A 27,115-nucleotide genomic window follows, 5' to 3' on the forward strand; every position below is an offset into this window, starting at 1 on the left:
CTCATTATCCAAGATTAATTTTGTACAAAAAAAATAAATAAAAAAACATGTTTTGTATCGCCCATAGATCTGTCCTGACCTGTTCAGGAAAGCATAATAGGTCACCTGCAAGCTTTGAGTTTATTTACCAGCTTGGTAAATAAACTTCAGAGCAGCAAGATTAAAAGCACCAGGATAGTGAAATAGTTGAATGTTTCCTGCAGCCACAGTGAAAATCAAAGCGATGAACCTGCTCTCTCAACAAACGTTCCCATTTTGGCAAAAAAAAAAAGGGAGAACGCAGATAAAAGCTGTACAAAAATGTTCAGTCCCTATTTATTATGGGCTTTTAAACTCTAGAACGGTTCTGATTAGCTGATCTTGGTCGCCGCCCTCAGCATTGCCTCTGAAGATGACAGATTTTATTTCCCCTCTTTCTACTGGCTTTTTACTTTGTTATGTCCAATTATAATCCTTATTTTGCCTCTCGCTCCTCTAACAGGCCTGAGTTTTATGGCTTGTTTTGTTTATGGTCTCCTGCGACCACACTCCCCAGATCTGTCCGGTTAATGGAGCCATAAGCAGCAGTTTATAAAAGACATGAGTTAATATTATAATATGTGCTGAATAAAAAGGCCAAGTAGTAAAAGAAATGCTTCGACTGTAACTATTGATCCTTGGAAGTTTAATAGGAATACTGAAAGCAAGCCAGGGAGAAAAAAGGCTGCACAAAAAGCAGAAAACAAAAACTTTTACTTTTTACTCACTTAAATGTGATTGTAACTGATAGATGTGGGCAGAAAGAATCTCCTGTAGCTGAGGTTTAAAACAGTCCATGTTATACAAAGTGATGCATAGACATTAAAAAGCTTTTTTTTTTAAAAAAAAAAAAACAACAAAAAAAACCAACTATATCACATAGAAGCTGTGTTTCCATTGACCATATAGTTGCACAATTTGGAATTATGAAAATAAACGTTCTTAATGGAAACACGCAAATTTAGAAAAAAATGTTTTTGCGCTTTATGAAATCAAAATTAGTTCATTTCGCAAAATGGAAACAGTTTTATCACATCACACAATTCATGTGATCAACAACCAGATGTTACTACTGGCGGAAACGCCAAAAAAGACGACAGGAAGTAGTTGGAGGATTATAGCGCAGCGTGTTTTTTAATGACTTAAACTTATTCACATGTAATTTTAATTGTGATTCTCTTTTAATGGAAACGCTGAAGTTGCAAAATTGTTTTTCATTTTTGACAATAGTGAAAAATCAACAAAGTTTTCTAACATTTGTAATAGAAGTCCAGAAATCTGATGACCACATTTTTACTCACTGGTTCTGATCTGTCATCAGCTGTTTAGAAGCTAAAAAAAAAAATTTTTTTCAAGTCTGTGAATGCACCATACCCATCAAATTGCACTAATGACACTTTTTTCCAGTGGAAAAACACTCAAAGTTAGATATTGAGTATCTAGTATCAGTGGAAGAACAGAAAATAAAAAAAGCTGTTAAAAGCTCCTATAGACAGGGACAGTTCAATATTCCACACAGAAAGGTGCGTAAAATGTACGTACCTTTCTATTGTTGAGAGAAAAATTCAAAATTTGAGATTCCAAATCACCCAAAAAATCTCTCAGGGCAAGATGATTATCATTATTTTATACAATTCTTTTTATGAATGTTTTAGTTCATATTTTTCTTGTTCTTTATTGATTTCTTTGTTTTCTTTGGTATTTTTAGGATCCAAAGTAGTTACTCGTCTCTTCAGAGGATCAACCAGGATTTAGAGGACAAGATGTGCAGGACGGTAGGAAAACCTGATATTTTATAACATAAATCTCACCTTATTTTACTTTAAAAAACATTTCTGTCAGAAGGTGCAATCAAAGTATATTGATTATATATTCAATAGATTGGTTTTGACTTTCCCTTCTTGTCCAGCTTCTTGGTTTTTACATAAAAACATTTCATTGTTGCTTTTTAATGCCTTCATTCTCTGACAGTTTTTATATCTGAAATGTTCCACTTCATAAATAACATGCATTATTTTGATATAATGTGCTGAATTTTATTCAGATAGAATATAAATTGAAATTTGTAAACACAAATGCATCGGAAATTCATGTGTTTTCTTAAGAAAATACATCAATATTAAGCCATTGTGAATGTGTGTTGTGTTGTTTTTCTGTTATTTTCAGGAGAAAAAAAAGTATTTTAGTATAATTTTGAAAGGCATATCAAACATATCCATCTACTTTGGGCTGGAATTACTACAGTCAAAAACATGAAATTGTCCAGTTACCAGGAAACCAGGAAAGTGTTAGTTTCTGTTTTTCACCTCTGAGGTTACAGTTGCCTTGGCAGCTTTTCTTTCCTGATGTTTCATGATTTTTACGCTCACAGATTTAGCATATCTGCAGCTACATCACCACATTTTGTCTCTAAACTGTGTGAAAATCCCAGTAAATCATCAGTTTGTAATTATTCACATTTAGACGCCCAACTCTGCCATGTGATTGGCTGATTTTCTGTTTGTAATAAAAACCACAGAGTGCATAAAGTGGACAATAAAGCTGCAAGCAGCGACGACAAAAGGCCGTGGATGTCATGTCTTTAATGGAGCAGCCACTGGTTTTGATTAAAATGCACAAATTTGAGTTGTTATAATTAATTGTTATTGTTTGGCGACTTTGACCTCATGTCACATCAAGACTTTACTAGACAAATTTAAAGGGACAGCGCAATATTTTGGGTTCTGACTGGTTCAAGATCAAGTACTTTTTTTAAAAATTGGGACAATATGTATTAATGAGCATTTACACATACTCTAATCTTACTCTATTTAAGTTATTGTGCAGAAATTTGGGGCAATAATTACAAACTAGAACAAAAAAGAGCAATAGATTTGTAGAAGTTGCTAACTGCTGGTCTAAGCGAACATAATTGGGAATTAGAACATTTTTATCAAATTTTCAGGGTGTTTTGGTTCGAATGAGGACCAAAATTGCAACATTTGTAACATTTTCAGCTGCTGCAGTTTCGCTTTCACACTGAGTCAAACCAACCAAACCAATTGAAAAAGCTGTTCCCCTCCTTGACTGTGGGGGCACTGCACCAAAAACTAGTGAAGAAGACATGATTGCAACTTCCTTCTTTACAAATGTGAACAAAAATTGAGTAATTTCAGATTTTAGTGGTTGTAAGGATTTCTCTTTTGGCTTTGGTAAAAAAAAAAAGAAACAACTTGCAAGCCATTTCACAGCCAAAACACAAAATCTTACCAAGTAATTTTAGTCTAGTTTCTAGTGTAAATATCTTACTACACTTGAAATAAGACAAAACCAACTTAGTAACTTTTCAGCAAAATACAGGAGCTTGTTTTGAGCAAAATTCCTTAATATTAATAAAAGTTTTGTCTTATTTCAGATATACTAAGATATTTGCAGTAGAAACTAGACCAGAATTACTTGGTAAGAGTTTGTGTTTTTGCAGTGTTGTCCCGCTACCAGTAGTTCATTATCTCTGGGAGGAAAACTGGAGAAAATCTGGAGAAAATCCGTGTATGCATATGGAGAAAATGTGAACTCCACAAATAAAAGCCCCAACTAAGATTTGTTTAAACTGTCAACTTTTGTTGCTAAATCCACAGAGGTAGGTGAACTTTGGACTCGAAGTAGAACTACTTCAACTTATTTTTACTCAAGTTTTACTCAAGTAAAAAATAGCCAAGAAATTACTCAATTAAGAGTAAAAAAGTATTTGGTAAAACTTCTACTCAAGTGCTGAGTAACAGATCTAATTATCAATCATTTAATATTTTAATATTACATTATCAGACAGACCAAAATATAAAGTTAAGTGGAATCTTTGGTACTCTAAGTGTGAGAGACACCAAATTTATTAGTTTATTAATTTGTTTATTTATTTATTTGACTGTTTATGTGTATTATAGTTCACAGGTACCCCACCCAATTTATTATTATAATGAGTTCATTCTTCACTGTAGTTTGTTCATTCCTTCAGAACTTGGTTTTGTGTCTGTCTCCTACCTTGATCTTTGGTACTCATATTTCCTATATGTCATTGAATGTGACTTTTATGCGTATTCCTCCATCGTGCCTTTTTGCCGCTGAGTGTGACAGGCTGAGATTTTGTGTTAAGGTAAATAAAACCTTTTTTTTCTCTTTGCAAAGACACTTCCGGATGTCATCTGTGCCTGATCACAGCAACATAAGGACAAAAATGACAATAATTCATATAAATATTTAAAAAACAACAATAACATTTTTCAAATCAACAAAAAACTGCAGGTGTGTGTCTGGTGAATTTTTGATAAAAACATATTTGTTTTTCATTCAGTGGGTAGAAAATCCAGACATTTTACTTAAGTAAAAGTAAAAAGTAAGCAGAAAACTTTTTCGAACTGTTACTCAGGTAATTGAGTAAATGTAACCCGTTACTAGCCCTGTAGCTCCCATAACTCTTACTCATCTTTAATTCATTAAGAAAGCTAACACTCATGTTTGTATGAAGGTGCAACTTCACATTAAAAAATAATCAATCTCTCAGGTTTCAGATTTGCTCAGACGAGTAAAGAAAAAATACTCTTACATTTGTCTAGCCCTGTATACTACGCTATTGTTCTCACCCTTTAATCAATAACCCTATTAAATCTTTTCATCTGCGACTCTTTAGAAAAACCTAAAATGCCGACCAGGATTTTAAAAACTGCTGAGGTAGAAAGAAAAATCTAATGAGGATCAATACAAGCACTTCACATTCTCACATAATACAGAGATTATAATAAATGATATACTCTAACAATAAATTAACATCTTAATAATAACAACTGCTCCCCGTTGCATCTAAGAGATTAGAAACCCGCTAAAATCAATTCAGCTCACCTGTTCAGCCGCACAAACACACTCATCTCTCTCACAGCAATTACACGATCAAAGGTGGCTTCGTGAAATCGATGTGTGGAGTAATTGGTCTCAGCTGCTGTTAGGAAACTGTGAGAGTTAACAGTTCAGCTCTCTGATCAGAGCAGGTGAAGCGATTTTCAGCCGTTTTCCTCCCAGTTTTAATCTACGGACTCCCTGCATGTTATTGTTTATGTCTGGAAATTTCGCGCATGCGTACAAGCGCTGTAGGGCAAAAAGGACGATTCTTTAAATTGAGATCCATTATATCCGCGCTGGCGCAGTAGAACCATTCCGGTAGCTAAATGAAACCTGGAGATGTATGTAATATTAATTTAGTCCAGTGCGCCACAGGAAAGGGAAAAATAACCTAGAAAAATCACTTACAGAGCAACTAAAACCCAATATTTTCTCTCGCTTTCTGTGTCGGCTAAGCTACACGCAGACTCGCTGCCATAGCAACAAACAACAACGCCACTTTATGTATCAAGATTCAACACCAAAAAAAAAACAAAAACACTCAAACAATTCCCACACAAGTAACAGAACATTTAGTATGTTACAGTTTTATGTTTTTAGGCTCGGTGTTTATTTTTGCGATTATCAATAAGTAATCGCTATGTTAGCTTAGCTACCGCTGCTAGTAGCTAAGCTAACACAGGCTGGTGATGTGATCGGTCAGAGTTGATAAGTCACCTGCTTTCATTTTTTAACTGAAGCGAAACACTGAATTTCTCATCACATCTACATGTTATGGTTGTCGTAGTCAAGCTAGCATAACTACTACTTTCCTCACCATCTAGTTTTCATAGAGTAGCAAAGCACTGCGTTCCTTTTTCTTTAATTTATCAGGCTACATTTAAGATGTAGCGTGTAATATTAACAACAGAAAAAAACAATGGTAGTCATCGTCAGCAAGCAATAACTTGTAAGAGAAAATTAATTGTAAAAAAAACTTTAATGAGAAAGTGAAAACTGATTTCCACAAAATAATTACAATTTAGGTACAAATTTATGCAATCAACCTACCAGATTGAGGTCTGGGCTTTATCTAGGCCACTCCAGAACCTCAACGTTGTTGTTTTCAAGCCATTTAGTTCCAACTGGACGCTGGAAACGAAATATCCTCTTAGATTTCCATTTAACTTACTGCATTCATTTTACCTTCAATTATTTGATTTATTCGTCAATATTTAGTCTTTTTTTTTTTTTTTAGATAAATCAGTTTTCACTTTAACATTGAAGGGCTTTTGGTATTATTTAAATAAAAAGAAATAATTGGCGGAACCAAATAAATGGGTAAAAATATTTAGTGTACACTTATACAAAATATTTGTTTTTGTAGAAAATATATTTTCACATTAAAGTTGGAAAGCTTATTTATGGATTTTGTTGCTTTTCTGACATTGTTTCCAGTACAAAATCTGCCATTTCTAATTATTTATGTCTAAAAGTGCAGCTGTGTAATATTTATTGCTTTGTTTTATATGAATAAACTGAAAGCTTACATAATTTTCCTTTCATTTTTTATCACAACACTCCTCATGGATCATTGTGTTCTGGTGATGTGAAGATGATTTTGACTTTTCAAACAGATTATGTGCTGAGCTGAAGTCATTCATACCAGGAGACAGTAGCCTGTGAGATTTATTTCAATTTTGTAAGTCAGGCCTCACTGGGTTTGTCATATCTTTGGATGTCATATCATGCAATGACATTTTAAGTTCAGGAACATGCGGCGTTTTTAGAAAACAGCACCAGAAACCAAATCATATCCGACATTTTATCAAAAGATCTGATGGGTCAGAACTGCGGAGGTCAATTGAAAATAATAGCAACAAATACATTTTATTTCTAAAGAGCAAAGTGAGAAATGAGAAGTGACAAAATGTCTGCAGCAATGACTCTGAGAAAATCATCCCAGCTTTGATTGGGTTCTGAGTAAAATGCATAAATTACCATTTCTTCAAATAATCACCAAGCTTAAAAAAATCTAGTTTTAGTAATGCTTGGTGATTCGTTGTTGTAACATCTAAAAATTTTGAGCCTCTCTTTTCAGACACTGTTTATGCATGAATAAATTTACATTCCTGTTGTGTTTTTATCTGCTGTGTCCAAAATACATTCAGCTTTCACTTAAGAAAATGTAAAAATAAACAGAACACAGACTGTATAAACAAAGAAATATGAAAAGTAAAGGACTTTAATGTTTAATTTTGCACAAACAATTTATAATTAATACCATGTTGGAGCTGTACAGGTTGAAAAATGTGTGCGAATCATGGTGACTGAGCTTTTACAAAAATATATTCAATAACTAACATTGTGAAACTCATAACTTGGTGACAGAATAATGCATAAAACTTTACAAAAAGGCAGAACTTATAAACACTTTTTAAACATTATCTAAACTCTTTTAAGACAACAAAAAATCAGATACTTAATTTTTATTCTACATTTAAAATACTAAATTATGTTTGAAAAAAGTGAACAAGTCTGACACATTTTGTAAAAAAGTTTATTTGAATGATGAATTTATTGCGAAATATTTATAAAAGATATAATTACATGCAGTTGGTAAAGGTTTCAAAAGGTTTATGCTCAAAAGACACGTTTCTTCTGTCTGAATTTGTTTTGATGTCAGGTCTTTGTTCTTTTTATATTTTTAAGACAAAACTTTATATTATATATAAATTATAATTTTTATATGTTGTCTGTCTGATTACATATTTTTTACAAGTGAAAATCAGATTTGGTAAAAGCCTTTTACCAAATCTACTCTTACTTGAACAATTTTTTGGATTACTAGTTTATAGAAGCAAAAAAAAATTAATTTGACCAAACAAATGATATTTGTTTATTTTTATAAATTTTTTTCTTTTACAATTTTTATCGCACTGAGACACAAACCTTCTGCACTGAAAACAGATTTAAAGTTTGAAAGTAACAATATGTCTTGCTGCTGCATACGTACATGTTCGCAATTTTCTTTAAAACCAACTTAATTTAGTTAAAATTACACTTTTCTTATGAGTTTGGAGGAAATTGAAGCCTGTTTAGATTGTAATCGCTATAAAAAGTTGCGAAACATGGCTGCAGAACAATAGGTTATAATCACAATCAGAACTTCAGTTCATTTAACACAAATGACGTAAACGTCTGCATTCATACAGATTAAAATTACAGCTCTGTGCAGAGTTTGGAGAAATGTCAGAATAAAGTTGCTGTAAAAGAATCATCAGTCTGATTTACTGCTAAACATGGCAGATTTTTATGCTGGTTTTTCCTCTTTCTGCCTTAAATGCTAGGCAGGTTTTTTCAGCAAACGTTTGGCTGATGAGGAGCAAAGGGGAGCAATTCTCCCAGCGTCAGCAAACTTACTTTACATAAACAGCGCGGGGAGTCAAACGCTCCCACTGGGAAGGTTTGGAAATGTTTGGGATGAGCCTAATTACATTTAAGGGCATAAACAGGTAGCTAAAGATACAAAATATGTTGGAAAAATGGTAAAAGCTTTAATATTTGCTAAAAGGAAGTGTTACAACCATCCTGATTAAGAAAGATAAAGTCAAAGCAACATAGAATAGTAATAGAAAATGAAAATACGTCTACTAACTTGTCCATTCACAATAAAAGAAAATGTGAAAGAACATATTTTGATTTTTGTTGTTGTTGAGTATAGCTGTATTTCTGCTGACGATATTAAATTGCGCAATTTCACTGCAAAAACAATTTTTTTTTTTATCAGATAGATGCAGCTATCCAGATGCGCAGATCATCAGAACACTGGTCCAAATAACTAAACAGATTGTACAAAAAGAAACGTAACGTGGAAAAAAACAGAAAATCTGACCAAGGAATTTTAATTGTAACATGTTGAGTCATATTCCAAGGGCACTGCGCCGTTTCCTAGCAACCCCTGCTGAGCCCGGAATGTTACCTAGCAACCCAAGAGGTGCTCCAGCACGTTTGGTCAGCTGCTATTTTTCACTGTTTTGCTTTGTTGTTGACTTACTATTCAAAAGCCAGCATCAAAAAAAGTATTTTTGGTCTATTGCAAATATTTTAGCACACTTGAGGTGTAGCATCAAATAACTTACAAATAACTTTTCAGCTTGTTTTAAGTAAATAATTCCTTAAAATTGCTGAAAAAGTACTTGCTAAATTAAAGTGTAATAAGATAGTTAGAAATCAGACTAAGAATACTAAGATTTCCTGTTTTGCAGTGCATTTCTTGGAAGTTGAGTCCAATCCAAAGTTTTTTCAGTAAAATTCGACTCTACATAAATGTGATATTACACGTTTTTCTCCCTCGTCCTCCATCTTGTCCGTTGACTCGAGCTTTTGTTCTCCTCGCTGCTGTTTGCAAATCTGGTTTCTCCAGGCCACTCCAGGGTATTGTTGGTGTTTTGATTTGAAAATCCTCTTTAACAAGGTCAGAAATCTGCTTTGTTCCTTTTTCCTCTAAAATAAGAGCGTGTTTAAAATGGAGTAGCAAGTTCTGCTCTCCTCTCTGAACCAGCTCGCTCTGTAATTGCCCCTCTTGGGACTCGGGCTTCATTTATTGCCCAGTGAGGAGGCAGAATCTGCTGCAGAATAAGTGAAACAATTGAAGGTATCTTAGAAAACAAACTTCTTCTTTTATTTTTTGTCCTGTTACGTCAACAAATCTGTCCAATCCGCCACTAAAACAAAGTTATTCAAGTTGGTTACATAAAAATTTTAATCCACTAAGTTTCAAAGTAATTGCAAGAAGTTACAATCAAAAGAATAAAGCGAGGCTTTGGTTCGTTAAAGCGCCATGTGGTGACTAAACAAATCCCTTTTCACCCACTGGGTCAATTGCTTGTCCAGAATTGCATATTTGTTTTCCTAGATTGCGTCGTCTTTCATGTTTGAAGCCAGTTGATAAGGATGTTTTGGTGATGACATGTTGCAGGAAGAGATATTTAAACAAACCCCCACACATCACACAATACAGTACTAGATAATATTAAGAATTTTAAGCCTGCTAAGACTGTCCTTTGTTCCTTTCTGAAGTCAGCATGCTGTTTCTCTGGGATTATACAGTAGGATCGCCACATTTTCAATAAGATATATTCAAATATATACTTAGAGGTGCAGTTGTATGTATTTTTCAGGCACATAAATACATTTTGTAGCACGTTTAAGTAACTATATTACCTTCAAATATGACTGTAAATGTCTTTTCAAGAAGCTCCTGCTCTTTCTGAAACTCCGCCTTCAGGAAGTCATCACAACATGGCTCCTCTATTAACCCTCTATTAACTGTGGTGAAGCATATGTGGTTCTGTGGGGTTGTTTTATTTTCCAAACATTTAAAAACAAAAATCAGTGAACTCTATGAGAAAACTAAAAATTAGTCATCGTTTGGGGTTTTTGCAGGATAATGATCTAAAAAAATAACCAAACCAACAAAGAAACGGCTCAACAAACATAAAACCAACCATCTTCCACAGAAATCTCAGTCCCCAGACTGACATGTAATAGAAAAGCTTTGCAGTAATTTGTTTTTTGTTGATTTCTAACATTAACGTTTTTGGCATTTCAGGCATTCCATACAGAGAAGCTGGTTCCCTACATGTGCCAGCGCAGATTTGCACCACAAAAAATATATATCTAATCATAAATCCTAACTTGATTGACTTTATTAAGTCAAGACTGGATCCATCGTTAAGTAGGCGGCCCACATTGATGTAATAATAACCTGCGTTTGTCTGACCTTCAAGTTTGACCTTAGCCCCTCGGATTATTTTGGTCTCTCTTCAAATCACCTTTGCTGTGATGGGAAGACAAGAAAGAATAAGCCAGGATGCAGAATTTTGAAGGATTTAGAGGGATTATGCAGGTAGGAGCCTAATCTAATATGAAATATCAAAAAAAACAAAGAGCCATTTATGTAGATTCTCATTCATCCAGGGACGCACTGCAAAAAATACAAAATCTTATCAAGTATTTTTAATCTAGAATCTAGTGTAAATGTATTAGTACACTTCAAATAAGACATAGCTAACTTTTTAAGATGATGGGAGCTTGTTTTAAGTCAATAATTCCTTAATATTGAGGAAAAACAGCAAAGAAACTAAAATCAAGCAAATAAAATAGTCTGATATTTAATGTAGATCCAGATTTTTAAAGGGATTTTTAAGACGGCGTATTAGAGCTTTTGTAGATTAAAAAAAGACCAGATTTCCACCAGTAACTCAGAAACTGTGATTAATCTAAGAAATTGTCTAGAAATACTTCAAAAGAAAGTTTTTGACATTTGAAATTAAAAAATGTTCACTAAATTTATATTAGTCTAAAAATGTGATTTTTTTTCTGCCAAATTTCCTTGTTTTTTCTAGAAAATGTCTGAGATTACTCTGAAACTTTCTGTTTTTTTATTGTAATTTACTATCACTAAATTTTGTGATTAATCTCAGAAATTTTCTAGAAAACTTGGAAAGTTTGCAAAAAACATTTTTCAACTTTTGAAATTCAGAGATATTTACGTTTTTGTAGAAAATGTCTCATAATAATCTAAAAATGTATTTATTTTTCTACCAAATTTTCTTGTTTTTTCAAGAAAATTTCTGAGATTTCTCTCAAAATGTCAGTTTTTTTGGGGGGGGGGGAAATATTTACTACTTATTACTACTTTAATTTAGCATGTTTGCTGTATTGTGACGTCTAGTTTTCTGGTTCTTTTGGCTTCAATTGAATAAATTTATTTTCAGTAATAAGAACAGAATTTGGGTCGTTTGTTTCAAAAAGCTTCCTGTACTTAAACTTAATAAAGAATAAAAGTTGATCTGGGAGCTGCAGAGTTGGCTTTTCAGTAAAAGTCTCTTCATTTTACCTTTTGTTAAAACTTGGTTATAAAAACATGGATACTTTGTGTTTTATTTTTTCCTGTTTAAGAAAATTACACAGTTTTTACCCTGATTATAAATTAAAAGTCTCCATCTGCATCTAATTGGGCCAAAATTTGTTTCATCTCTGAATTACAGTTGGCGGCTCTTTCGGGTTTAATCCGTCCAAATCCTCTGAATCATAGTTTAGCTCAATGAAACGGCTGCAGATGAAGCTGTGAGGAGCAGTGGGGCACAAAGAAACGGTTGGCATCAAACCGCCACAATTAGCAGCTAAACAGACATTTCCCTCAGCAGCAGGTGGAGACCAAACACACATCAGCATGCTAATGCTAATGCTAACGTTTCAATGACTTAATGCTAAATAAGCTACCAGATGCTAGCAGGTTGTTTGCAACTAGAAACAACACTAAAGGTGGGTAGAAAAAAATTGTACTTAAGTAGAACTACTTCAACATATTTTTACTCAAGTAAAAGTAAAACGTTGCCAAGAAATTACTAAAGTAAGAATAAAAAAGTATTTGATAAAAAAATCTACTCCAGTAACTGATCAATTTATCAATCATTTAATATTTAAAAACTGCATAATCAGATGGAATTTAACCCTCCTGTTATGTTCGTTTCTAGGGTACAGCAAAAATGTTCGTGGGTCAATTTGACCCAGGGAGTGTTTAATCATGCAATAGTGTCAGAAACCAAAAAATTCCTCCAAAACATTTTTGTATCTGATTATTAACTCCAATACTAACCATTTCAATCAATATTTGTGCAATGATGTTTTATTATTTCTCAGAAATTAAGGATCAATGACGACAACCTGCTCATTTACTCATTTGGACATAAAAAATGGAATTTAGATTTTTAATGTCCAATGAAAAAAACCTAGACACAAAAAAACAATAATTTCCTTGAAGTTGACCTTTGGTAAATTATTTTATATTATACTTTTTTTTTTTTACCAAAGGGTGATCTTTATAATTGAACTTGAGACACACATACTGTTCTGGGTCAAATTGACCCGCTGATTAAAATCAAGATAAATGAGTCATGCAGAGAGTATTTATGTTTTTCTCCACTTCTGCTGAGTGTCACTCAGAGTGGGTGGAGTTTGTCCACAGGAACAGAAAAGATTCCCGTCAAAGGTTGTGTGAACACCTGCTTTCTCGCAGTTTCCTAGTGAAGTAAAGAGAATAGTGAGAAAGTGGGCTTGTGTGTGTGTGGTTGCGTGGGTGTGTGTGTGAGTGTGTGTGTGGTGAAATATGGTTCATAACTGCAAGGAAACATATAGAATTGGACATTATAAAATCTTTTTTTGCACTTTAACCTGACTGCCGGGTCAAATTGACCCGAACAGTATCGATGTAAAAAGTAGACCTAGGGTTTGGTACAAATGTGTAACATGAATAAATTTTCAACTTATGTCTAGAGTGCACCTATTAAGACAAATAGAAAACGTTTCATGCAAAAAAAAAAATGCTTCTATTTTTTTTTTTTAATTTGTAAATTTTAAAACGGGTCAATTTGACCCGGAACATAACAGGAGGGTTAAGTGGAAATTTTGGCATGCTAAGGACCAAAATGGCAATATTTTTTTCTAAAAAGTAACAAAAAATAATAAAATGTTTCTAAATCAATAAAAAACTTATGAAACTTTTAACAAAAACTGCAGGTGTGTGACTGTGTCTGGTGGAGTTTTGGTTAAAACATGTTTGTTTTTCATTCAGTGGGTAGAAAATCCAGAAGTTTTACTTAAGTAAGAGTAGAAATACTTTAGAATTACTCAAGTAAAAGTACAAAACTGATCTACAAGTACTGTAGGTTTTCAGCAAGAAATAGGAGATGTCAGTAAATAAAACCTTAAAATCAATGAAAAAGTATTAATTATGAGTGAAATAATCTGCAAGACATTTTAATTTATAATATGAGAAAAAACTGGCAGATTATTTCACTTATAACTACAACTTTTTCCTCAATTTTAATTACATTTTTTCCATTTTTTGTTTTACGTGCAACAAGCTCCTATATCTTACTAAAAGTTACTTGTAATTTAGTTTTGTCTTATAGTTTATTTATAGCAAATTATTAAACACTTAATCAAACCAAACTGAAATCTTTACTGGGAATCAAGCTGTTAATATGTAAATAATGATTTTTATAATAAAAGGTAACAAAACGCAAAAACTTTAGAAAGGAAAACACTTTATTTCAGTGATTTTCAGGTGCAAAATAAAGAGCAAATAATTGCGACGATCCGTTTTTGGAGATTGCTGCCATTAATCTGTTGTCACTCAAATGCTCTCCAACAGTAATGGCTGAAAACCCAGTAAGTGTTTCATTTGTCATTTTGTCTTCCTGGTTTTATTTCGCCTGCTCCCGCTGCGTCTTGTTCTCGTTCTCCCAGAGTAATTGATACGATATGAGCTCTGCCAAATGTAATCTTCTCTTAATTAAGTCGTGCTGGAAACGTCACTTTCAGACACTTTCTTGTTCTCATTTTCTTTTGCTTCTTATCGTTCTTAACGTGACTTTGGCGTCATTGTTTTCATTATCTCAACTCTTTCCTTTAACTCTTTGCAACTTTCACCTATAATCTACTCCAGGGTTGTCCAAGGTGTGGTCTGAGGGTCTTTCGTGGCCCTCTAGCTGATTTTGTACGGCCCCCAACTGCAACTCAACGATGATACAAATTTGGCCCGTCGATGCAGATGGAGACTTTTAATTTGTAATCAGGGTAAAAATTATTACCAGCATAATTTTTTTTACAAAGGAAAATGTTAAGTACATTTGTGTTTTTGTAACCAAGAGACTTTGATTTTCAGTAAAATCAGGAAATTTCTGCCAAAAATGTCAGAAATGTTGAGAGTAATCTCAGACATTTTCTTTAAAAAAAAAGGAAATTTGACAGACAAAAAATCTAAGTTCTAGATTAATATAAAAGATTTTCTACAAAAAAGCGTGAAAATTTCTGAATTTAAAATTAAAATTTTTTTCAAAGAAAATTTTAAAGAAAATTTCAGACTTTTTGACATTAGCTTCTTTTTTGGTCAACATTTACCCTAAAGCAGAGCCGTAAAAATCGCTTTCAAGTTTTGGATCATTAATAAATATATTTCTTTTCGACCTGCGTCTCCTGCAATAAGTGTTTTATTTGTTATTTTCTCTCCCTTTGCTAGCCTCTGCTACGTATAATCTTCTTTTAATTAAGACGTGCTGAAAACGTCACTTTCAGATTGACGTTACACTTTTGTTTTTCTTGCCCTCTTATCGTTTTTAACATGACTTTCGCCGTCATTGTTTTCCATTTTCTCAACTCTTTCCTTTAAATCTTCCCAACTTTCATCTACAAACTGCTGACTCATTCCTGTTTTTTTCTGCTTTTGTCTCCAATTTCTCCTGTGCTTCGGCCCGTCCTTTCTCTGGCGCTGCAGTCTCAGCACCATGAGGAGGAAAAGCGAGCGCTCAGCCGGGAAATCATTGTTCTCAACAATCACCTCATGGAGGCAAAGATCACCATCAACAAACTCAGAGAGGACAATGTGAGTAAGCGCCTCCCAGGGACTGATTTCCTCAGATTTGAGTTTTCTGAATGAAACATTTTCCACAAATTAAAAACCCACCCAAAGCATTTTTTTGGGAGGGGACAGATCTGCGTTTTCTTTGCTTGGTCAGTGATTTTTTTGGAAGCAGAAATGACAACTCTTCAAAAATCTGCTTCCTCCCTCTAACTATTGATGCTTCAAGTCGTCGCCGCTGTATTTCTGCAGCATCCTGGATATTTGCGCTTCAAGGTGCCACAGCAGATAGAGGAATTAACTCTAAGCCACTGGGTGTTTTATAGTGATTATACAGAAATCAATGAGCTTCCTCAGGGTGGGGAGAAGTCGGAGTCTGATTCTCAGCTCAAGGGCACATGGCAATCTAGTGCCTCGCTTTCTTTGAAGTGATTTTACTGGCTTTCTGTGTGCAGCCTCTAAGTTCGGTTGGGTCTTTTTTGCTGCCTCTTTCTCCTCTATGGCCCTTATTAGCACTTCTGAGGTACATAGCACTTTGCCAATTCCCCTCGATCCATCTGAGCCAGCAGTTAGGCAGACATTTCCTCCAGAGAGAGAGTGCAGAGAGAGGGAGACGTGCTTTGACTCCTCGTAGATTGCTTCTGGTTTATTTTTTGTCAAACTTGATGCTTTAAATGGGACAGTTTTTATGTGAAATTCACATTTTGGATGTTTTTATTCTTCCATTTGGGTCTTAACTGCTTCTAAAAAACATACTAAGTGTTCAATAAAATCACCAGATTAGCTAATGGCTTTTTGGTGTCTGGAAAACGAGCGGTTTCACAAACCTCCTGATTGGAAAGGTCATGCTTTACTGTTACCTAGCAACCAAACTGGAGCTTCAACACGATTGGTCGGCTGGTTTTAAGGCTCTACACTTCAAAAACACAAAATCTCACAAAGCATTTTTGGTCTAGTTTCTAGTGCAAATATTTGAAATAAGACAACTAACTTATAAGTAACCTTTTAACAATATATAGGAGCTTGACTTGAGTAAATATTTCCTTAATATTGATGAAAAAGTTGTAGTTTCACTCGCAGATGATTTCACTTAAAACAAGGGAAATTGTTTTGCTATAAGTGAAATAATCTGCCAATGGAATAACAAGGCAGTTTTGCGAAATAAACTGATTTCAATACTCCTGAAAAACCTCCGTATCCTAGTGGAAGAATAAAATTTAGGAGCTTTACTAAGCTCCTATATCTTGTTGAAAAGTTACTTATGAGTTAGTTTTGTCTTATTTCAAATATTTGCAATAGAAATTATATCAATGTTACTTTGTAAGACTTTGTGTTTTTGCAGTGTATGCGCTGCAGCCTGGTTAATATTGTTGCTGTGGTTGTTTTCTTATCTACTAGCAGCAGGAAAGCAGCACAAAAAAAGACAGGAATAGTTCCTGGATTTTTATATCCTCAAATGCAAACAAATACTCCTTTAAAAGGAACTTATTTTGCAAAATTCACATTTTTCAATTTTTTATTTATTTATTTTTTACATCCATTAGGTCTCTGCTGCTTCTAAAAGCAACCAAAGTGCTTAAAAAAACACAACCAACTGTTTTTTGGTGTCTGGAAAATGAGCTGTTTAAGAAACCTCCGGAATGTAACGTCAAAACTCAGCAGGCAGTGCCCGTTACCTAGCAACCCCAGCTAAGCCCAAACTGTTACCTAGCAACCCAAGCAGATCTCCAGCACGTTTGGTCAGCTGGTTTTACCGCTGTACAATGGCTGCTGGAAAAGACAAGTGTTTTTGTTATTGACTCGCCATCCACAAGCCACTTGCTACATTCTTGTTGGTTGTGCAGGAGGCTCCACTTCTGCTTTTCAAAGACACATGGTTGTAAAATTGTGCATCTGTTTGGATGAGTGTAAATGTTGAGTTGGTGAATCAGTAAATTTAAACTATTATTCCAACTATCATTGACTTTAAATGACTTTAATGCTGATAATCCAACAAATGACAGATTACTGGAATAAAACCGTTATAATTCAAGATAATTTATCTATCTATAGAAAGAATCAACACGTAAGATTGAACTGTTTAAGGATTGTGAAGAAAAAAAATCCCCACTTACATTAATTAAGCAATGCAAATGTAACATCTGGTTCATGCAAATGTTTGTTTAAAAAATGTAAAGTTTGCTTTTGAATAGCGGCTGGTTGGTAAATATGGTCAGAGCTGGTCTGAAACTGAAGCACTCGGGAAGCTACAGTGTTACAAGAACTGACCTTTTTAAAACGAACAGACCCACAAGGACAGAAAAAAAGCTGTGAAAAAGCACACGCATGAACAAAGGCAGAGGGAAACCACATAAACCTTCATTATCGGTTGGGAAATATTAATTAAAAACTCCCCAAAAATCTAGATTTCATGAGACGGAGTGCAGAAGGAGGAATAGTTTTCTCTTGCTCTCTGTTCTGGAGGGTGCAGATAAGTGAAAGTGCTGCTTTAAATGCTTTAACAAGATTAGCAAAGTCTGCTCTGCATAGATAGGAGACGTTCATATTAAAAACTGGTGATCGTTTTAACAGCCTGCAAACCGCTAATGTCAGACGAGCTAAAAAATATGACAGCATAACAATAAATCCACTACTTTCAGCTGGATTTTATTTTATTTTTCAGAAATGAAAGAACTAGTTTAGTCGTTTAGTGTTGGCTTTAACGTACATAATCAATATTTAAATGTTTTAAAGTCTGGGTGATTCCAGCGGCTTAATGCTGGTCTGTTTTATTCATTCCCAAACCAGATTAAATGTGTTTGAGTCACTTTTCAGCTCCCTGCTGTTGGTTTTAAGTGAAATGATCCCTCAGCATGATGCTGTCACCACCACACTGCAAAAACACTAAATCCTACCAATTACTTTTGGTCTAGTTTCTAATGCAAATATCTCAGTACACTTAAAATAAAACAAAACTAACTTACAAGTAACTTTTCAGCAAGATATTGGAGCTTGTTTTACATTAACATTGTACTAGTTCCAATGGCAGATTATTTTCTTATAATAAGACATTTTTACCATGTTATAAATTAAATAATCTGCCAATAGAACCAGACATTTTTCATCAATATTAAGGAATTATTTACTTAAAAAGAAAAGTTACTTTTGAGTTAGGTTGTCTTATTTCAAGTGTGTAAAATATTTGCACTAGAAACTCAATCAAAAATATTTGGTAAGATTTTGTATTTTTGCAGTGTACTTTGTACCAGTCTTATTATGGCTGTTGGTTTTAAAGGAGCAACAAACTAAAAATAATTTTTTGGATTTTGAAATGCAGAGCAGCATTAAAGTGCCATATTATTTGAACAGTTTGAAAATGACAGCAGCTGAGAAACAACAGCAGTAAACAAGTTTGATATTTTATATTTCCCAACTGAGGTAGCAACAGCAAGAGATTAACCATCATTTATGTAACAACTATAAAAACAACATGTTCTTTGGTTTTCCATGTTTAATAAAATTAAGTTTGTATTATTTAATGTTATTTATTTATGTTTTTGTTGCTGAAACTACTAGTAAGAAAAGCAGATTTAGAAAAAATAACATTCTGGTTTTGAAGATTGGAGACAACGGAAAAAAAACTGAATTCTGACTTTAGTCTCAAATTTCTGACTTTTTTTTCTGAAGATTAAAGTCAGAACTCTGCAAGACTGATTTTATTTGCAATTATTTACAAATCCCTTTCCTATAGAAATCAGACTAAAATATGGCAATATTTATCTTATTATTGAGCAAAACATCTTTATACGTTTTTTGCAGAAGAAAATATGATGGAGGTATGTAAACTTCTGATTTGCACTGATGAAGAAGTTATTTTGTAGATTTCTAATCATCCAGTGCTTGTTACCATGGCTATCTAAGCCAATTTGCTTTCCAGAACTTGAACATGTGTGCTAATATTCAGATTTCCATCAGGAAGTGTTGAAAAACTTCATGAGAATCAGTATTTTCAGTGATCTTTTGTCTCTTACAGGACCTGTACAGGAAAGACTGCAACCTGGCCGCCCAGCTGCTGCAGTGCTCCAAGTCTCACTACAGAGCTCACAAGTCATCTGAGGTGAGCAAATATGCATCAAAACAAGGCAGGAGGACTTTAACGTGAACTCTGCAAAACTTCTAAAACATACAAAATGTTCTCCATGTTGATTAGCAGCTTCTAATTGGTGTGCGAATCAGTCTGGAGTTGTTTCTGTGATAAAGAGAGAGCTGCTGTGCCAAATTGAAACCTTGATGAGTGGACTTCACAAAGAGACGGAGCAACGGCGCTCTTGGCCTCTTCAGTCAGACTGATGGAGGTTTGCTGTCTGAAGAGGTGTCTGCATAATGAATCACCAAATAAAGGGCTGTTTACAGACAGCAGCTGATGAGCAGGACATTAAAACAAAAGCAAAGAGGAAGGTTGAAAACTGTCTGGCTTTGCATGCAACACGATTTGACTGTTTATGCAACATAAAATACATTAGAAAGGAATTTCAATTTCTAGTTTCTCATGCAAACATCTTATTACAGCTGAAATGAGACAAAACTAATTCATAAGTTCAAAAAGATTTGGGGTGGTTTTAAGTCAACCAGATTATTTCACTTATTTCATGTTAAAAGTGAGATAATCTGTTTTTGTTCATATTAAAGAATTATTTTCTAAAAACAAGCTTTTATATCTTGCTGAAAAGTTACTTGTAGGTTAGTTTTGTTTGGTAGTTACATCTACTGAATTACTTGAGTAGCTTTTTTTTAAAAAAAAAAACAACTTTAAGATGTATTTTCATGGAAGAGATCCAAAATAAAAAAAACAGAAACACCAAATAAAATAAATTATGAAGTCTCTGTAAACAAAATTGTCCTTCAAAGAAAGAGCTAGTTGAGACCAAAACTCCAGACTGGAGAGTTTTATAATCCAGTTTTTGGTAGAAAGAGAGGAAGCGATAAATTGTGCAAATGGAAATTATTGAGCTTGTTTTAATTTATTGTGCGATTAATTGATTTATTGCTTATTGCAACAGATTTAACCAACACAAATTAGTACACAAGTGTGAAGTGGAAAAGAAATTACACACTGTTAGGCGTTTGTCCTCAACCTCCCCGGATCAAAACCTTTTGGATCCATGTTTTTCTGCAGTTATAACTGCAAACTTTTGGAGTTCGTCTCATCTATAGACTGAAATGTTTGCCTACTTGTCTTTACAAAAATCTCTCAATCTCGATGTAAATGATCTGTAAACATAAAACTTTCCAGATCCTTAATCCAATGACCCACTTTTTACCTCTGTGTCTGATCTCTGGTTGTTGACATGGAAAGATCCAGATTTTCAGTGGCACTAATGACGAATCAATTTTCTTTAAAAATAATAAAATGGATCAATCAGTTTATGGTTTCCTGTTCCATACCGGTTGGAATAACAGTGCAATACTTTGTGATTGTTAATTAAGATGTGCTTTAGATAGGACACAATGCTGAGTTAGCTCACTTGCAGAGCAAACTCCACATTATCATGCGCTGCTTGTTCACCTACTTTCCATCTCTGCTCCCTGTGGGAGAGTCAATAGCTACTAAAAATAGCTCCAACTTTAAAAATGCAGCTTATTTCATGCAAGCAAAAGCATCTATTTCTTAACAAAGCCAAAAAAGACAGTTTTTTTAAAAACCCAGCTGGAGACTTAGACCACCAGTTTAATTTAAATATGACTTGGTCCCTGAGGAACCGATATCTGAAGGTTTTTTTGATCGTACACAGAAGAAAGAGACACTGAGAAAATACAAAGGGAGGGGGAGTGAGGGCGTCTCGGTTGAGAAGGCAACGAAGCTTCAGAGAAAAGATGAAAGGATAAAAAAGAGGGGAAGAAGAAAGAGGTTGGTGTGGCAGCAAACGTTTCTGATCAATTTATTGGCTCCAAAGAACCAGTAGTTTTTTTCTAATAAGCACAAACTGAGAGAGAAAAAGAAAGTTTGAAGAAACAATTTAAAAAGTCTTGGCCTGTTAGGCAGAACTACTTTTTAATTGAAACATTACTAGATGTGTTTCCATTAACACAAATTGCGCAAATTGGAGTTACAAAAATAAATTTGCTTAATGAAGACACTGTAATTTTGAAAAAAAAAAGTCAAGACGGAAAGAAGTTGTAGGAGGACGATTTAAAAACAAATCTTATTGCATGAACAAACTGTGCAGGGAGGGGCGGGGCAACAGGAGGGACCTTCTTGGTTGGGCGAGGAACCCGTAAGAACTGTTAACATTAACATTAGAACATTAAGTTCTAGTTTTGATTGTGTTCCTTATATTTTTTGACATATTTGTTGAAACTCTCACTATATTGTGACAGTTTGGTACGAGACAAATGATCTGTGAAAAATTCAAGTTCCTCTACCTTCACCCAGTACTCCCAGTGCTGACTAGAAATGTGCAATCAGAGCCCAGAGGCCAGGTCTTATAGCGATGTCAATCACAATCTTGTACGGCGCTGCCCACTTTTCCCCATCAACAGAGCCTGTTGTGAATGCTCGTGCTAGTTAGCGTAGCCACCGATAACAGGATATAAACTGTTTTCCTGTAAGAGTAAGTTGTTACTTACTCTACAAAGCACATTTAGCAGCATGTACATGAGATTGAGTGACAGCACTGAGACGCTCCTCCTGGTACTGATTGGTTGTTTTTGGTCGGGAACGGTGTATTTCTTTAAATGGCAATAATAGCACATGGAGCCGGTGGAGGAGATCGATATTTTCACAGATGATCTGACTCAAACTGTCATGACATGGTGACACGTAAAAAAACATATTCTTTATAAAACTTACAGCAGCTTTAATGGAAACACTGCAATTGCGAATTTGTGTTTTTTCAACGTTAGTGGAATATCAACAAAGTTTTTCGCATATTTTTAATGAGAATGCAGCTAATAACAAAACAAGTACAAGAAAAAAGTGAAGATACAAGTTTGTGGAAAAGACGACAAACCTCAGGAGTTACAACTAGATCAAAACACTGAATCTAAATTTTAAACCCAAATTTCTTTGGCTTCTCTTCCTTCCTTAGCTGCCGCTGGACTTCCAGGAACGCATCAGCTCCTACATGGAGAAACATAGCCGGGGTAGAGGAGCCACCATAGCAATGTGTCACCCTAACTACCCTGAAGAAGTGCCCACAGCTGTAATTGCCAAGGTCCTGGAAAAGCCTGAACCTGGAAGAGATTCCCCTGTAACATGCCCCACAAGCTCCCACGTTCAGGATGGAGACTTTCTAATAGGAACAGGAAGCAACGATCACCTGAACCGCCGCATTTCGTACAAGACATCGGACCTGTACTGCAGCGACACGGCCCTGTATTGTCCTGAGCGATGGCAAGACACAGAACGCAGGCAAAGCGTTGACCTCCATGGCACTGCCCTGCTTCAGCTGCACGCCCAGACCTCCTTAGAGAGCAACCCAGATGATGATCCTTTCCAGTCCGGCAGCTTCTCCCACCATGACCCCCCAGCGTCTTTCCACCACCATGACGAGTTTGGCACTGGCAGCTTCCCGGCCTCGAGTTCATACTCCAGCTTCAGCCTCGCATCGGATGAGAAGGGAGCAGTTAGCGGTGGCTGTGGGCGCACTGCCAGCAGCACCTTATCCTCGTCCCACCAGGGTCTTTACATAGATTGGCGAGATGGTGGCAGCGGGGACTATGAGCGCAAGAGCTTGTCTTCGTATGACAAAGAAGTTCCCGGGTTCTCCAAGTCACACAGCATTCAGCATATGGTGACCACTAGGAGTCCCCAGAAGGATACGTCACCGTCGTACACAAGGACAGCTTCGTGCTTCAGTGAACCATACCACTCGAGCTCCCCTCGCCTCGCCTCATCCCGCAGCATGGGGTCTACAACTGGACTGGGCCAGGCTGAAGGTGGAGCTTTGGATAGCCGAAATGATGTACCTGAGGATGACTTGAGTGTCCGCTGGAAACAGCTCAGCGTGGAGGACATCCACACTTTCTCGTCTTATCGCAACATTGCAGGGCGGATCTCGCCATACAGCTTCTCTGAGCGACAGTTTGCAATGGGCCCTTCCAGTAAACTCAAAGAGTCTCTCTACAGCAGCTTCCAAGAAGGAGATGACGTCTTCCACAGCCACGTGCTTGACCAGTGTTTTTCTATGGGCTCCCTTTCACCCAGCCACAATCCGAAACCCAAGGAGCATCGCAAGTCAGAGAAAACCTCTGGGCTGTACCGAGCCAAGAATGACAGTCAAGACTCCGAGGGAAGTCTGTTCCTCTCAGGAAGCTCTAAAGACAAGGAAAGCAGTGGGGCCGCAACAACTGCGAACAGTGCAAAGAAGGACTACGTAAACCTGAGCGTGGACAGCTCGGCCGAGTCCTTACACCACAGCTCACTGGAAGCCTCGAGTCTTCAGCACTACCCGGCGCCGAGGCCAACGATCCGTCCTCGCCCGAGTTCCAGTTCCGCTCTCACCTGTAGGCCCCGCGCTCCCGAAGAAGACTTCTCCAAGGTACCAAAAATTTGGGAGCACAGGATTGACAAGGAAGGACAGCTTGACCAAGGCACAGCTCTACGGTACGCTCTTGAACTGAGTGTGGAAGAGAGGCTTCAGTTTATGCATGCCAATGACGATGAGTCCATACTGTACTGCACTGTATGTCTCCCCTAAAGCAAACACATTCGTGTGATAAGGTGTTAAGCTGTTGTCCCTTTTTGTATCTTAGCCAAGGCACGCTTCATGCAGTCTCTAACATGTTTTCTATTGTGCATCTTGATACACTGTAGCAACCAGATATACCAGCTGTAAAGAAGTTTTATTCGTAATTTCTTTTCCAGGAATGGCCACCAGTATGCTGCTAGCACAGTGAGGAGCTAAACACCAACTCCCGTTTAAAGGGCCTATATTACCAACAATATCATCAAAAACTCTCATTTAAAACACTAAAACTGGCACAAATCAGAGAGGAACTGTAACTTCTGCTTCCTTGATGTGCAGAGGCATGCGTCTGCATGCTATAATTGTGCAAGACTCACTTTTCTCCACATAATTAATGTTTTGCTGGGGAGAGGTTACCTACACTGCAGTAGTAACGCTTTCAAAACGACACTGTCTGTCATGCTACTTGAGGTCTTTGAGTTTTTAAGATAATACTGCACATATGGAAGATAAAATACTTGTAAACAACCAAACAGCAGCTTCAGACACTCTCCTCCCTCCTTCATTTGGCTCAGACATGAAGAAAAGTACAAACAGAAAGAAAGTGATCTGCAGACATCAGCAGATGTTTTGTAATGAAAAATGACACAAAATTGATTTTAAAAGAAAGTATTTTCTTACCTGAGTAACATTATGCTCACAAACAACACGCAGTCGTTTGTGAGCATAATGTGTCAGAAACTGATCTGATTGGTCAGTGGTTGTTTTCCAACAGAGGAGACTGTTTTAAAGGGTGAGAAGCAGTCCAGTTGATTTATTTGTTTCATACTTTATGCCTTTTATGATGATAATGGACAACATGTGTTATGCAGTGTCTTATTTAATCATGTTAGCAAGAGATCTATGGTGTGTTGTACACTGTGCTGACTGTAAGCTGTTAAAAATCTTTATTTTGTCATAAACAAATAATGCATGTTTCATTAAACAAAAAGAAAAGCTGAATTAGTTTGCACAGGCACATTATCAGAAAGTACAATAAGTATTTTTTTAAGTCTGCTTTATTTGGCATTTAATTTTTATACATAAAAAAACATTTATTCTCCTTCAGGCAACATTTAAAACTTGAATACTGAGATAATTAATTAATTGTCTTATATGTGAATAAATAGATGATAGGATAAAAATAAAGTTAAAAATGCACTAGTGAAACAATTTATCGATTCATTAGAAATAACTGTAAAGTGCAGTGGAAACAAGAAGTTTAGGTACACTGAAGAAAAAAAAATTTTTTAATCACAATGTGACATTAAGTCAGGCTAAAGCGTTCCTGTTTTGTGTCAGAAATATACGAGAATTTCTAAAATAATAGATTTTTCTTCAAATTTAGAAGTTTACTTATGTTTCCTAGAACAGTGGAAAGCACACTTCTGTTAATTTGCTAAAAGCAGAGCTAATTTTTTGTTCAGCACTTTAGCATGTTTGCTAACTCTGAAGACATTTAGCGCACTTAGCTTTCCCTACATGGATTTAATTTAATTTATAATGTGCTAATTTGTTGTAACACATGTAACATGCATTGAGTTTAGCACTTTAGCATTAGCATCTGCTAAATACCTTTAGCATTCATGGATCTTGTATTTATGATTAGCACTTTAGAGTTAGCGCATCTAACTTCTTCATTAGCAGTACAACAGTCCTGGAATTTAGGAAACAATAAATGATTTTTGATATTCTGTTAAGACCTAAAACAGGGAAAGTTTAGTCTGATTTGAAGCCAGAAAGTGAGAATAAAATGGTTTCGTTATGCAGTGTGTATTAATTTTTGCTGTTAGTTGCAAACAAAACAAATAATAGCACAGTAGGAGTATAAATATAAGCTGCAGGAGTTTGATTTTATACGGCTGGAGTTTTTAATATTTTTATATCAAAATTAAATGTTGAATTTGGTGGCTGTACGGCACAGTAAGGTAAACCAGGACACTATGCCTTAACCTCTTTCACTAGACAAGCAGAATGGTTTCCTATACAGACTCCAATATGCTGTGTACATACTGTGTAACTGAGCTTCTGTCTCTGTATGTAACAACATCTTTCCTGCATTTCTTCTTCCTGTCTGCAAGAACACAAGGCGGATTTTTCAAGGATCAAACCTGTTTCAAACAGAAGACGTGTTTATCTGAAATATTTCTTCTGTGCTGGTATAACATCCAACGCTGTAGCCCACTGTAAGCCAAAGTAAAAGTGCAGCTACATTAACATTTCAGCCGATTCCTGTACTGATAGTTTCGCCCAGATTTTTCCTGTCAAATCAGTAAACAGAGGAGGTGAAAAAAGAACAGGTTGAGTCTTCAACCGTAGAGTCACTGTGTTGCTTTAAACCAGCATGCCCAGTTAAGCTAAACACTGTGAGAAAAAAACAGCAGATGCAGTATAAACATAAACAGATAGGCATGTTGTCCTGTTGATAGGTGCAAAAAAAGTAAAATAAATAAGAAGAAGCTAAATATAATATGGTTTATTTAAAAAGAAGAGTGTAGACGGATTCTTTTGCTGTTCAGTTTCATACTAAAGTTTGCAAAATGATAAGGGCGCAACATCAGTTTTCTTCCTGCGTTGATGTAAGGAACGCCGACGGACGCGATGCTACTAACATGCACTCAGCTTCGCCCTTGATTTGCGATGGACGGATTTTATTTTGGATGCCTCTACCTCCTTAATTCACAGAGATCTGAGAACTGATTCAAACCATCAGAGATGTTTTAAAGATTTTGTACGATTCTGAAACACAGAAATCCTTCCAAACTAGAGTGATATATAAATAGCAAGATGGTGGAAAATATGAATGACTGCACAGAGGGGATGATATTTTTGTTGACACAATGTACAAAAGCAGATATTACATATATATAGTAACTGTTACACCTATACGACTATTTTTATCTAGTTTTAGTTGATGTTATATTTATTGAGCATTTTGATCCTGAATGATGATAAGACTGAAGCGGTTCTGTTCTGTCTGACCTCCAGCCCGGTTCTGGGACCTGCAGGCCCATCGTCTAAATGTCAACATGTCTGTCTGTCTGATGCATGGTTATATATTTTTTCTGTATGTTTATTTACTTAATAAAGATGAGTGTTTGGAAAAAGGTCATTA

General features: G+C 35.5%; 1 protein-coding gene across 1 annotated transcript in view; it reads left to right on the plus strand.

The window, feature by feature from the left end:
• begain (brain-enriched guanylate kinase-associated) overlaps positions 1–25,241 on the plus strand; it is a 43,430-nt gene extending 18,189 nt beyond the window's left edge. Inside the window, exons 4-7 of the mRNA XM_032547624.1 lie at positions 1,727–1,793; positions 15,212–15,319; positions 19,308–19,391; positions 22,363–25,241. Coding sequence (XP_032403515.1) covers positions 1,727–1,793; positions 15,212–15,319; positions 19,308–19,391; positions 22,363–23,973 — 1,870 coding nt within the window. The 3' untranslated portion in view covers positions 23,974–25,241. The remainder of the gene's footprint in view (positions 1–1,726; positions 1,794–15,211; positions 15,320–19,307; positions 19,392–22,362) is intronic.
• Positions 25,242–27,115: the final 1,874 nt, after the last annotated feature.

The sequence above is a fragment of the Xiphophorus hellerii genome, chromosome 19 (genome assembly GCF_003331165.1).
Source record: "Xiphophorus hellerii strain 12219 chromosome 19, Xiphophorus_hellerii-4.1, whole genome shotgun sequence".
Classification (NCBI taxonomy): domain Eukaryota; kingdom Metazoa; phylum Chordata; class Actinopteri; order Cyprinodontiformes; family Poeciliidae; genus Xiphophorus; species Xiphophorus hellerii.